General features: G+C 60.1%; 4 protein-coding genes across 5 annotated transcripts in view; 1 reads left to right on the top strand and 3 right to left on the bottom strand.

Moving 5' to 3' along the window:
* The window catches only part of LOC127474822 (zinc finger protein 11-like), a 705,018-nt gene that overhangs the window by 122,709 nt on the left and 569,263 nt on the right, over window positions 1-13,046 (top strand). The window contains exon 3 of the mRNA XM_051796126.1: window positions 12,229-12,430. Within this exon, the coding sequence (XP_051652086.1) occupies window positions 12,229-12,430 (202 nt within the window). The remainder of the gene's footprint in view (window positions 1-12,228; window positions 12,431-13,046) is intronic.
* The window catches only part of LOC127474841 (uncharacterized), a 200,931-nt gene that overhangs the window by 158,272 nt on the left and 29,613 nt on the right, over window positions 1-13,046 (bottom strand). The gene's annotated exons all lie outside the window — the stretch shown is intronic.
* The window catches only part of LOC127474859 (zinc finger protein 239-like), a 128,236-nt gene that overhangs the window by 85,706 nt on the left and 29,484 nt on the right, over window positions 1-13,046 (bottom strand). The window contains exon 2 of the mRNA XM_051796171.1: window positions 2,016-2,094. The gene's annotated coding sequence lies outside the window, so the exon portion shown is untranslated. The remainder of the gene's footprint in view (window positions 1-2,015; window positions 2,095-13,046) is intronic.
* Window positions 522-2,091, bottom strand: LOC127474893 (zinc finger protein 239-like). The gene is given in 2 exon segments (XM_051796215.1): window positions 522-1,827; window positions 2,016-2,091. Coding segments are annotated over 2 exon segments (954 nt in total). The 5' UTR covers window positions 2,068-2,091; the 3' UTR covers window positions 522-925.

Genomic DNA, 13,046 nt, shown 5'->3' with positions numbered 1-13,046 from the left:
TGAGAGGAGGGGAATGTGTGGGATCAGGGCACTGCTTTGGGGCAATGCTGGGAAGCCCAGTGGACTAAAAGACAAACACCGTGTGCTGCTCACAAGAGAAGAGGAATAAAAGGGGACACGGAAAAGTGTTGGCAGACAAGTCCTGAAATGGAACTCTGTGTGTGCAGCCTCATTTTCTCCTTCAGCATCCACAGAAGGGGGGGGTAAAAAGAGGGAGCTGGGACCCCAAAACTGTTCAAGGGGAAACGAGGGATTGAGAGGACAATGGGAAAGTGGGAGGAACAGGGAGAAGGGTGGAAAATGGGGGGTGGTCTGGAAGGTCCAACGGTCCCATGGGGGTCTTTGGGCACAGGGGGGCTGGGAAAGGGGGGTGGCCCCCTGAGCTCCCAACTTCCTGTGGGGTGCTGGGGGCTGCTGGATCCAACCTCAGCCTTGGATTATGCCAACACTTCAGTTTAGAGAAATTAGACAGGTGTGACTGAACCACTTTTGTCCCTCAGGTTTTAATGGTGGCAAATCAGATCTATTGATAGAAATGAATTTATTTAGGGTTACAAATGATCAGACAAAAGATCTTGATCAGAATTATTTACTGCACCACATAAACAATAAAACTACCAGGAGTATAGGATAAGATAGCACAGTGCTCTACACTAAAGCAATTGTTGAAGCAATTCTACTCCAGCTGGCACAAAAGCAATAATTCCTAAATAGAGATGGATGGAACTCCTTCAGATCAACGCTCTGCTTTCAACCTCTAGGACTGACCTTGGGGGGTCCCCAGCCAAGGCAGGAATCTCCAAACACCCCCAAGAAGGGTTCTGTTGGAAGAAGTTGGCCCTGGGAAAGAGGACTGGCCCTTTGTGGTCGAAAGGGATGGACTGACAGTCACTGGACTCCAGGGGTTGCCTCCCCATCAGGGGGTTCATTTGGGGTGGAAGCAGCAGCCAAAGCTTTTCCCACAGTCGGGGCACTGGTAGGGCTTCTCTTACTGGTGGGTCTGTTGGTGTTTGGTCAAGTTAGAGCTCTGGGTGAAGCTTTTCCCACACTCCCCACACTTGTAGGGCTTTTCCCCAGTGTGGATGCGCCGGTGGGTGACGAGGGTGAAGTTCCGGCTGAAGCCCTTCCCGCAGTCGGTGCAGCGGAAGGGCCTCTCATCCGTGTGTGTCTGCTCATGCCTGAGGAGAGTTGAGCTGCGCTGAAACCTCTTCCCACATTGCAAGCACTTGTAGGGCCGTTCCCCAGTGTGGATGTGCTGGTGGGAGCGGAGGGTGGAGCTGTCACTGAAGCTCTTCCCACATTCCCCACACGTGTAGGGCCGTTCCCCAGTGTGGATGGCCTGGTGTCGGATCAGGTTAGAGCTTTGGTTGAAGCTCTTCCCACATTCCCCACACGTGTAGGGCTGTTCCCCGGTGTGAATGTGCTGGTGGGTGACGAGGTTGGAGATGTTACTGAAGCTCTTCCCACATTCCCCACATGTGTAGGGACGTTCTCCAGTGTGGATGTGCTGGTGTCGGATCAGGTGGGCGCTCTTCCTGAAGCTCTTCCCACATTCCAAACACTTGAAGAGCTTGTCACTGCTGGGAGGCTGCTCAGGGACCACCAGGTTAGAGCTCCCCCTCAAGCTCCGGTCGCCTTCCCGGCACAGGCTGGCTCTTTCCTCCTCAGAGCACCCTGGGCTGGCTTTGGAGCCCCTCCTGCGGGGGGATCTCCGGCCCTTTTCCTCCCCGCTGCCTTCCTGCGCCGGGGAGCCCTTCAAAACGGCCTCTCCCACCAGGCTCTCAAGGGGGGATTTGTCCTCCGGGCTCTCCGTCCTCAGCTCGGGGCCTGGGGCAGGAAGCAACAAGGACAGGGAGGGGATTTGCCTCCGGCCCACAGGGAAGGCCAAGGACATCCCCCCAACTCCGGCCCCGGCAGGACGGCGGCGCCAGCGGGGTTGTCCTGCAGCCGGGGCCATGCTTGGCTGACAGAGCCAGCACAACACCCGCCCAAAGGGACACTGACTTCCTCCTCACCTGCCTGGGGGGCCCAAGGCATCTTCCTCTTCCTCGCAGCCTCCTCCTCCATCCGCCCAAGCTTTGGGAAGGACAAATCCTGATGGGGTGAAAACAAGGGCTGAGTGTGTTGGCTTGGGGGTTCCTCCTGCCCAAGTCAATCTCTAGAACTCAACTGGGCATCCTGTGTCCATAAAAACCTCCAAAACACCAAGACTCAGCCCAGAAAAACCAAACCACTCAGATTCACGCAAAAAACCCCTTAGAAATAGTGAGATTAAGGCCCCCCAAACTGCAAAAATTTGAGATTCAGCTAAAAAATTACTCTAAAATATCAAGATTCGGCCAGAAAAACTCTCACAGGAGTTCCCCCTCTCTGGTCTCTCCCCTCTCTGGTTCAGAGAGTCTCCCCTGTCTGAGATGCTGGGGGTCCCACTTAGGGAGTGTTCGGGGTCCCAATGGTCCCTTCTCCTCTGACTCTCGCCTTCGGGGTGCCGTGTTCCCAGACATTCCTCCTCTCCAGGTTCTCCACCTTGTTATCCTGGGGATCCCAGGGGTCCCCACTGTCCAGGTTTTCCCTTCTCTGCTTCCCCCGTTTCAGGCTTCTGGGTCGGTTCTCTCGCCCCTTTCCAATTGTGGTTGCTCTGCTCACCTGACAGCGCCAGGAAGGGCAAGGACAGGGGCAGAGCAGCAACAGCAACAGTAACAGCAGGAAAACAAGTGCCTCCCCCCTCATCCCGCGGGTGCCTAGGAAGGGGGAACTCCTCCCAGCTAACCTGGGAGAAGTGCGGGTGGTCGGGACATACTTGGGCTGCGAGCACAGGTTTCCCTGCAAAGTCTGCAGTGAGTCAAGCTCTGCAGAGGAGATTGTGCCCCATGGATGGGACTGCAAAGGGGCCCTAAGGTCCCCAGCAGGAAACCGCAACCAGCAATATACAGAAAAGGCACCCCAGAAGAGTTCCCTGGGAGTGTCCTGTAGGGAGGGGACAGTGTCACCCCACCAGGCCGGGGCTGGCAAGTGGGAGGCTGCTCCAGGGCTCTGCAAGAGGCCTCGTGCTCTGCTTGGCCCCAGCACTGCCTGGTACCAACACCCCCGGCTGCCCCCGGCCCTGGGCAGCTCGGCTGCCACAGGCTGTGCCCTCACCGTGGCCCTGCAATGGCCCTGCCTGTCCCTCACCCGTGGCCCTGCCCGTGGCCCTATCCCTTGGCTCTCTCTCTGCCAGCTCACTGTGGGGCACACGGGCTGGGGGTCCCTACTAAGCCCCCCGGGCAGCCGGCGTTGGCTGGGGGGATGTGAGGGCTGGGCCTGCTCAGCACAGCCCCGGCCTCGTGCCCAGCGCCTCTTTCCTGACCCACACAAGAGCTTCCTGGCCCCCCCAGGGCTCCCCTGCTGCTGCCTCTGCTCCTGGCCCTGCCTTTGCTGCTCCCTTGCCTGGGGCAGCGGCTGCAGGGGGGGATGGCAGCAGCTTCAGCTCCACGGCACTTCCTGGGGGGAGCTCAGCCCGGGGGGACGGGCAGGGACCTGATGGGGATGGACAGGGGCCCAGCAGGGACAGCCAGGGCCCGCAGGGGAAGGCACAGGGACAACCTGGCCCCCCACACTGCCAGGGCTGTCTCTGCTCCTCCTTGCAGGCTCCGTGGCCAGGCACAGTTTGTGTTCCTGGGTGCCCACCATCTCAGCACTTGGAGACGCTCAAATCAGCGCCCGCAGCTCTGCAGCAAAGCCCCAGCTCACCTGGCACACAGGGGATGGACACAGCACCTGCTCGGGGATGGGCACTGACAGCTTTGTTTCTTCCCCACCACAGGGCTCTCCTTCCTCAGCAGCACCTCTGCCTTGCACTTATTCTCAGCCTCACCTCAGGGACAGCTCTGGGTTTACCTCCGCGCCACTTCTCAGCCTCACCTCAGGGCCTGGGCTCAAGGACAGGAACCTGCAGGGAGGGGACATCATGTGCAAGCTGAGAGCTGCCTGCTTGCACTGGGCTTGTTTCTCCTTCTACAACCATTCCAGAACTCAGCCTGTTTTGCTAACACCACACACATTTACAGACTAACCTTGGAGATATATATGGACAGACATCTCTATCACCCTGGGGATAGAGCCTCAAGCATGTGCTGCCACTGGAATGGCAAACACAGAATCACAGAATCAGACCGGTTGGAAAAGACCTCCGAGATCATCAATTCCAACCCCTGATCCAACCCCACCGTGCTTCCCAGACCATGGCACTGAGGCCACATCCACTCTCACCTTCAACACCTCCAGGGACACTGACTCCACCCCCTCCCTGCCCAGCCCATTCCAAGGCCTGATTATTCTCTCAGCAAAAAATTGCTTCCTAATATCCAACCTAAACCTCCCCTGGCACAGCTCCAGACCCAGCCCTCTTGTCCTACTGCTGCTTCCTGGCAGAACAGCCCCACCCCCACCTGGCTCCAACCTCCTGGCAGAGACTTGCAGACAGTCAGGAGGTCTCCCCTGAGCCTCCTCTTCTCCAGCCTCAACACCCCCAGCTCCCTCAGCCTCTCCTCACACCACTTGTGCTCCACTCCCTTCCCCAGCCTCGCTGCTCTTCTCTGCTCCTGCTCCAGCCCCTCCAGGGCCTTCCTCAACTCAGGGGCCCAGAGCTGGACACAGCACTCCAGGGGTGGCGTCACCAGCACTCACTCCAGGCCAACAATCACTTCCCTGCTCCTGCTGACACACTCTTCCTCACACAGGTCCCTCTGCAGAGCCCTCCTGCCTTCCAGCACATCAACACACCCCCAGCTTGGTGTCACCTGCACATTTGCTGATGAAATGCCTGCTTCTGCAGCACCTGCAGATGCTCAAGGGGCAGCAGGACCAAGTCAGGGGCATGGGGGGGCCTGGGGGGCTTTGGGGTGTGGGAGGGTCCTGGAGGAGCTGGGGAGGGGCTTTGGGGATTGGGGGTACAAACCAGTACAGACCAGTACAGACCAGGACAGACCAGTACCTCCTCACTGCTCCCCAGATCTCTCTTGGAGCTGGGCCACCTTCTCCTGGGACACCTGAGCCCCCCCAGTGCCCTCCCAGTACAGCCCAGTGCCCTCCCAGTACAGCCCACTGTGTTCCTGTCCCAGGGTGCCGGGTGATCCCTCTTTGGGGGGGTTGGAATGGATTTGAGGGGGGGGCTGGGAAAGATTTGAAGGGATCTGGGGGGGTTGGATGGGGATTTCGGGGGAGTTGGGGGTCTTTGGGTGTATATGGGGGAGTTAGAAAGGGTTTTGGGGGCATTGGGACATCAAAGGGAACTGTGGGGGGAGGGGATTAAAGGGAAAATGGAGGTTAAGGGACATTTGGGAGGGTGAAAGGGGCCAGGGGGGAAGAGGAGGGGCTGCACCAAGAGCAGGTGAGTCCTGAGACCCCTCCTGGTGTCACCGAGATCTTCTTGGTGTCCCCAGTTCCCCTCTTGACACCCCAAGATTCTCCTGGTGTCTCCCATGTCCCCAGTTCCCCCCTTGACACCCCCAATTCCTCTGTCCAAAAACCCCTCCCCACTGTTCCCAAACCTCATCCCTGATGTCCCCAACCCTCCATCTCACCCCAGGAGACCCCCCTGGACCCTCTGACCACAAAAACACCCCCCCCCCCCACTCACAGAAAAGCCAAGGGCATCTGGGGACACATTGGGGACAGTTGGGGGGCTTTGGGGGGCACTGGGTGATTACTGAGGGATACTGGGACACACTGGGGGGAACCAGGGGGCACTGGGAGGGACTGGGTTGTTACTTAGGGATGCTGGGAGGGCACTGGGAGGGACTGGAGGTGAACTGGGGCACACTGGGGGGCACTAGCAGAGAACTGGGGAGTTACTGGGGGATTACCAGGACACACGGGGGGACACTGGCAGGTTACTGGGCCATGCTGGGGGTTACTGGGTGCTCACTGGAGGATCACTGGGCCATACTGGGGGGCAGTGAGAGGTCACTGGGATACATTGGGTGGTCACTGAGAGGGTTACTGGGCCATAATGAGAGTGACTGGGAGGTCATTGGAATATACTGGGGACAATGATATCCCCTTACCCGGATGTGGTACATCTCCCCCCCCTGGATTTTGGGGGCCATCCCTAGCACCTCTCCCCTGGGGTTCGGGGGACTCCCTGAACCCCAAGGCTGGGCTTTAGGGGATCCCCCCAAATCCCCTCAAAACCTCTGAAATCTCCTCAGAAATCCACCCCTGGACTCGTCGAAACCTCCTCAAGGTCCTCCCAAATCCCCTCAGAGACCTCATCCCTCCCCAGGACCCCCTAAACCCTCTCAGTGACCCACAAAACCCACCTGGGACACCCCAAGCCCATTTAGGGACCCCTCCAGTCCCCCTCAGGGACCCTTAAAACCGTCTGGGACACCTTAAACCCCCTAGAGACCCCAAAAGTGCCTAAAAGGTCCCCACAAAATCTCTCCAGGATCCCCAAACCTCCTCAGAGCCTTCCAAAGCCCACTGGGTGATTACAGGGGATACTGGGGCACACTGGGGGGAACCAGGGGGCAGTGGGAGGGACTGGGGGGGAACTGAGGGATGCTGGGAGGGCACTGGGAGGGACTGGAGGGGAACTGGGGCACACGGGGGGGCATTGGCAGAGAACTGGGGAGTTACTGGGGGATTACCAGGACACACGAGGGGACACTGGCAGGTTACTGGGCTATACTGAGAGTCATTTGGAGGTCATTGGGATATACTGGGGGGCAGTGGGATCCCCATATCCAGATGTGGTACATGTGTCCCCCTCTGGATTCTGGGGGGCACCTCAAGGCCCCTTCTCTTGGGGGCTGGGGACCCCCTGCACCCCACTGCTGAGCTTTAGGGGACCCCCACAATCCCCTCAAAACCTCTGAAATACCCTCCGAAATCCACCCCTGGACCCGTCGAAACCTCCTCAAGGTCCCCTCAAATCCCCTCAGAGACCTCATCCCTCCCCAGCACCCCCTAAACCCTCTCAGTGACCCGCAAAACCCACCTGGGATCCCCCAAGCCCATTCAGGGACCCCCCCAGTCCCCCTCAGGGACCCTCAAAACCGTCCGGGACACCTTAAACCCCCCAGAGACCCCAAAAGTGCCGAAAAGGTCCCCTCAGAGCCCCCCAGGAACCCCAAACCTCCTCGCAGACCTCCAAAGCCCACCGTGGACCCTTCAAAATCTCCTCAGAAACCAAACCGCCCTCAGAGACCCCCAAACCCCTTCAGGGACCGTCAACCTTCCCCGAGTCCCTTCAGGGACCCCTCAAAACCTCCTCGGGAACCCCCGAACTCCTCCGCTAAGCCTCCACGAGACCTCCAGCCCTTCCCCCCCCAGCCGCGCTCCCCGCAGCCCCCGAGGGGACCCCCAGACCCCGCTCTCACCGAAACCCCCGCCAGCTCTCACAGGGAGCGCAGCGACCGCCACCCCCTCCCCTGCCGCTCCCGCGCGGCGAACATGGCGCCGGCTCTGCCCGCCCTCCGCCTTCACAGACCCCCCCGCGCGGCGAACATGGCGCCGGCTCCGCCCGCCCTCCGCCTTCACAGACCCCCCCGCGCGGCGAACATGGCGCCGGCTCCGCCCGCCCTCCGCCTTCAGAGACCCCCCCCGCGCGGTGGGGGCGTGGCAGAGGGCGGGCTGGGGCCGGGGCCGCGCGCTGATTGGCTGCGGGGCGGGTCAGCACGGGCGGTGCGCGCGCAGAGCGGGCGCCATGTTGGCTGTCGGGGAGCGATCGGGGCGGCGGGGCCTGAACTGAGCTGTGAGTGCTGGCGGGGGGGCGGCGAGAGCGGGGTCTGGGGCTTGAGAGGGTTTAGCGGAGGAGTTTGGGAGTTCCCGGGGACGTTTTGAGGGGTCCCTGAAGGGGTTCAGGGATTTCTGAGGGCGGTTTGGTTTCTGAGGAGATTTGGGGGGGTCCCAGGTGGGCTTTGGGGGTCTCTGTGAGGGTTTGGGGGGTCCCGGGAGGCTTTACGAGGACCTTTTCGGCAGTTTTTGAGTCTCTAGGGGGTTTAAGGGATCCCAGACGGTTTTAAGGGTTCCTGAGGGGAACTAGGGGTCCCTGAATGGGCTTGGGGGGTCCCCGATAGGTTTTGCGGGTCACTGAGAGGGTTTAGGGGGTGCTGGGGAGGGATGAGGTCTCTGAGGGGATATTGGAGGACCTTGAGGAGGTTTCGATGGGTCGAGAGGAGGATGTCATGGGTTTTGAGGGGATTTTGGGGAGTCCCCTAAAGCCCAGCAGTGGAGTTCGGGGGGTCCCCCAGCCCCTAGGGAAGGGGTCCTAGGGATGCCCCCTAAAATCCAGGGGGGAGAGGTGTACCACATCCGGGTAAGGGGATCCCAGTGTCCCCAGTATATCCCAATGACCTCCCAGTGACTCTCTGTATGGCTCAGTAACCCCCTCAGTGTGTCCCAGTGACCTCCCACTGCTTCCCCGTATGGCCCAGTGATCCTGCAGTGAGCACCCAGTAACCCACAGTATGGCCCAGTAACCTGCTAGTGTCCCCCATGTGTCCTGGTAATCCCCCAGTAACTCCCCGTCCCTCCCAGTGCCCTTGCAGCGTCCCTCAGGAACACTCAGGAACCCCCCCAGTGCCCCCTGGTTCCCCCCAGTGTGTCCCAGTGTATCCCCCAGTAATCACCCAGTGCCCCCTAAAGCCCCCCAACTGTCCCCAGATGCCCTTGGCCTTTCTGTGAGTGGGAAGGGGGGGCGGGTTTTGGTGTCAGAGGGGCCAGGGGGGGCTCCTTGAGGGAGATGGAGGGTTGGGGACATCAGGGATGGGGTTTGGGGACAGTGGGGAGGGGTTTGGGGACAGTGGAACTGGGAGTGTCAAGGGGGGAATAATGGACATGGGGAGGCCCTGGGAACATTGGAGACACCAGGGTTGTCTTGGGGTGTCAAGAAGGGAATTAGGGACACCAAGAGGGTCTTGGGGACACCAAGGGGGTCTCAGGATTCACCTGTTCATATTGCAACCCCTCCTCTATCCCCCAGGCCCCATTAATCCCTCCCAAATGTACCCTAACCCTTATTTTCTCTTTAATCTACTCCCCCCACAGATCTCTTTAACCTCCCAATATCCCCAAGACCACTTTAACTTCCTAAATGCACCCAAAGCCTTCCTAAAAAGCCCCAAATCCCCAGCCAAACTCCCCAGATTGCCCCACATCTCCCCCAGCTCCCCCTTCAAATCCCTTCCAATCCCCCCCCCCCAAAGAGGGATCACCCGGCACCCTGGGACAGGAGCACAGTGGGCTGTACTGGGAGGGCACTGGGCTGTACTGGGAGGGCACTGGGGGGGGGCTCAGGTGTCCCAGGACAAGGTGGCCCAGCTTCAGGAGAGATCTGGGGAGCAGTGAGGAGGTACTGGTCTGTCCTGGTCTGTACTGGTCTGTCCTGGTTTGTACCCCCAGTCCCCAAAGCCCCTCCCCAGCTCCCTCTGGACCTTCCCAGACCCCAAAGCCCCCCAGGCCCCCCCAGGCCCCTGACTTGGTCCTGCTGCCCCTTGAGCATCTGCAGGTGCTGCAGAAGCAGGCATTTCATCAGCAAATGTGCAGGTGACCCCAAGGTGGGGGTGTGTTGATGTGCTGGAGGGCAGGAGGGCTCTGGAGCACAAGTGGTGTGAGGAGAGGCTGAGGGAGCTGGGGGTGTTGAGGCTGGAGAAGAGGAGGCTCAGGGGAGACCTCCTGACTGTCTGCAAGTCCCTGCCAGGAGGTTGGAGCCAGGTGGGGGTGGGGCTGTTCTGCCAGGCAGCAGCAGTAGGACAAGAGGGCTGGGTCTTGAGCTGTGCCAGGGGAGGTTTAGGTTGGATATTAGGAAGCAATTTTTTGCTGAGAGAGTAATCAGGCCTTGGAATGGGCTGGGCAGGGAGGGGGTGGAGTCAGCGTCCCTGGAGGTGTTGAAGGTGAGAGTGGATGTGGCCTCAGTGCCATGGTCTGGGAAGCACAGTGGGGTTGGATCAGGGGTTGGACTTGATGATCTCGGAGGTCTTTTCCAACGTGGCTGATTCTGTGATTCTCTGATTGCCATTCCTGTGGCAGCACATGCTTGAGGCTCCATCCCCAGGGTGATAGAGATGTCTGTCCATATCTATCTCCAAGGTTAGTCTGTAAATGTGTGGTGTTAGAAAAGCAGGCTGAGTTCTGGCATGGTTTTAGAAGGAGAAAGAAGCCCAGAGGCCAGTGCAAGCAGGCAGCCCTGAGCTTGCACCTGATGTCCCCTCCCTGCAGGTTCCTGTCCTTGAGCCCAGGCCCTGAGGTGAGGCTGAGAAGTGGCGCGGAGGTGAGCCCAGAGCTGTCCCTGAGGTGAGGCTGAGAATAAGTGCAAGGCAGAGGTGCTGCTGAGGAAGGAGAGCCCTGTGGTGGGGAAGAGACAGAAGCTGTGAAAGCCCATCCCCGAGCAGGTGCTGTGTCCATCCCCTGTGTGCCAGGTGAGCTGGGGCTTTGCTGCAGAGCTGCGGGCGCTGATTTGAGGGTCTCCAAGTGCTGAGATGGTGGGCACCCAGGAACACCAACTGTGCCTGGCCACGGAGCCTGCAAGGAGGAGCAGAGACAGCCCTGGCAGTGTGGGGGGCCAGGTTGTGCCTGTGCCTTCCCCTGCAGGCCCTGGCTGTCCCTGCTGGGCCCCTGTCCATCCCCATCAGGTCCCTGCCCATCCCCCCGGGCTGAGCTCCCCCCAGGAAGTGCCGTGGAGCTGAAGCTGCTGCCATCCCCCCCCTGCAGACGCTGCCCCAGCCAAGGGAGCAGCAAAGGCAGGGCCAGGAGCAGAGGCAGCAGCAGGGGAGCCCTGGGGGGGCCGGGAAGCTCTTGTGTGGGTCAGGAAAGAGGCGCTGGGCACGAGGCCGGGGCTGTGCTGAGCAGGCCCAGCCCTCACATCCCCCCAGCCAACGCCGGCTGCCCGGGGGGCTTGGGAGGGACCCCCAGCCCGTGTGCCCCACACTGAGCTGGCAGAGAGAGAGCCAAGGGACAGGGCCACGGGCAGGGCCACGGGTGAGGGACAGGCAGGGCCATTGCAGGGCCATGGTGAGGGCACAGCCTGTGGCAGCAGAGCTGCCCAGGGCCGGGGGCAGCCGGGGGTGTTGGTACCAGGCAGTGCTGGGGCCAAGCAGAGCACGAGGCCTCTTGCAGAGCCCTGGAGCAGCCTCCCACTTGCCAGCCCCGCCCTGGTAGGGTGACACTGTCCCCTCCCTACAGGACACTCCCCCAGAACTCTTCATGTGAGCATTTTCTGTCTGTTCCTGGTTGCTGATTCCTGCTGGGGACCTGAGGGAGCCTCTGCAATCCCATCCATGGGGCACAATCTCCTCTGCAGAGCTTGACTCCTTGCAGACTTTGCAGGGAAATCTGTGCTGGCAGCTGCATCCTGAGCCCCAGGGCAGTTTGTGTCCCTGAGTGCTGATCCATCCTGGGGACCCAAGGGATCCTCTGCCATTCCGTCTGTGCAGCAGGAGTCACCCTCCTGCCCTTGATGCCCTGCAGAGGAACAAGTGCCATGTCTCTGTTTGGGAGAAGCCAGATGCTGCCCCTGGGCCATCAGAAGTGGTGCTGAAGCCTCTTTCAGCCCAGCCCCGGGTACAGTTTTCTCATCCCCTCGCTGAGTGCCCGCTCCCCCAACCGGCACTGACCAACCAGGGCGTTTGGCACACGTGTTTTGGTGGTTTGGAGAAACAGCCCCAGACTGCAGAGGGCCAGATAACCTCGAGTAACAACTCTGGTGAGTTTTAAATGACACTACATTAATACAGCTTTTGATTAGAATATAGCAACTCAATCAAGTGCTCATGAAATGACCTCACTTCCATCATCCTCCCAATTAAACACCTTTTTTTGGGCTGAATCTGCTTAAATCTCGGTGGTTTGGGTTTTTCTGGGCTGAATCTTGGTGTTTTGGAAGTTTTTATGGACACAGGATGCCCGGTGAGTTCTAGAGATGGACTTGGGCAGGAGGAACCCCCAAGCCAACGCGCTCAGCCCTTGTTTTCCCCCCATCAGGATTTGTCCTTCCCAAAGCTTGGGCGGATGGAGGAGGAGGCTGGGAGGAAGAGGAAGATGCCTTGGGCCCCCCAGGCAGGTGAGGAGGAAGTCAGTGTCCCTTTGGGCGGGTGTTGTGCTGGCTCTGTCAGCCGAGCATGGCCCCGGCTGCAGGACAACCCCGCTGGCGCCGCCGTCCTGCCGGGGCCGGAGTTGGGGGGATGTCCTTGGCCTTCCCTGTGGGCCGGAGGCAAATCCCCTGCCTGTCCTTGTTGCTTCCTGCCCCAGGCCCCGAGCTGAGGACAGAGAGCCCGGAGGACAAATCCCCCCGTGAGACCCTGGTGGGAGAGGCCGTTTTGAAGGGCTCCCCGGCGCAGGAAGGCAGCGGGGAGGAAAAGGGCCGGAGATCCCCCCGCAGGAGGGGCTCCAAAGCCAGCCCAGGGTGCTCTGAGGAGGAAAGAGCCAGCCTGTGCCGGGAAGGCGGCCGGAAGTTGAGCAGGAACTCCAAGGTCCTGGTCCCAAGGCGACATCCCACTAAAAAGAAGTCCTTCAGGTGCTTGGAATGTGGGAAGAGCTTCAGGAACAGCTTCCACCTGATCCGGCACCAGCAGCTCCACACAGGGAAACGGCCTTACATGTGTAGGGAATGTGGGAAGAGCTTCAGAGACAGCTCTGATCTCCTCAGCCACCAGCGCGTCCACACTGGAGAACGGCCCTACACATGTGAGGAATGTGGGAAGAGCTTCAGTGACAGCTCCAACCTCCGCACCCACCAGCACATTCACACTGGGGAACAGCCCTACAAGTGTGGGGAATGTGGGAAGAGCTTCAGGCAGAGCTCCACCCTCCGCTCCCACCAACGCCTCCACACTGGGGAACGGCCCTACAAGTGCTTGGAATGTGGGAAGAGGTTTATGACCAGCTCCAATCTCTACACGCACGAGCGGACGCACACGGATGAGAGGCCCTTCCGCTGCACCGACTGCGGGAAGGGCTTCAACCAGAACTCCACCCTCGTCAGGCACCGGCGCATCCACACCGGGGAGAGGCCCTACAAGTGTGGGGAGTGTGGGAAGAGCTTTGCCCAGAGCTCTACCTTGACCTCA

The sequence above is a fragment of the Manacus candei genome, unplaced genomic scaffold (assembly GCF_025592945.1).
Source record: "Manacus candei isolate 608988 ecotype Guabito, Panama unplaced genomic scaffold, ASM2559294v1 h1tg000045l, whole genome shotgun sequence".
Classification (NCBI taxonomy): Eukaryota; Metazoa; Chordata; class Aves; order Passeriformes; family Pipridae; genus Manacus; species Manacus candei.
Note: the sequence above shows the minus strand (reverse complement) of the source record. Positions and strands in the feature narration are given on the sequence as shown.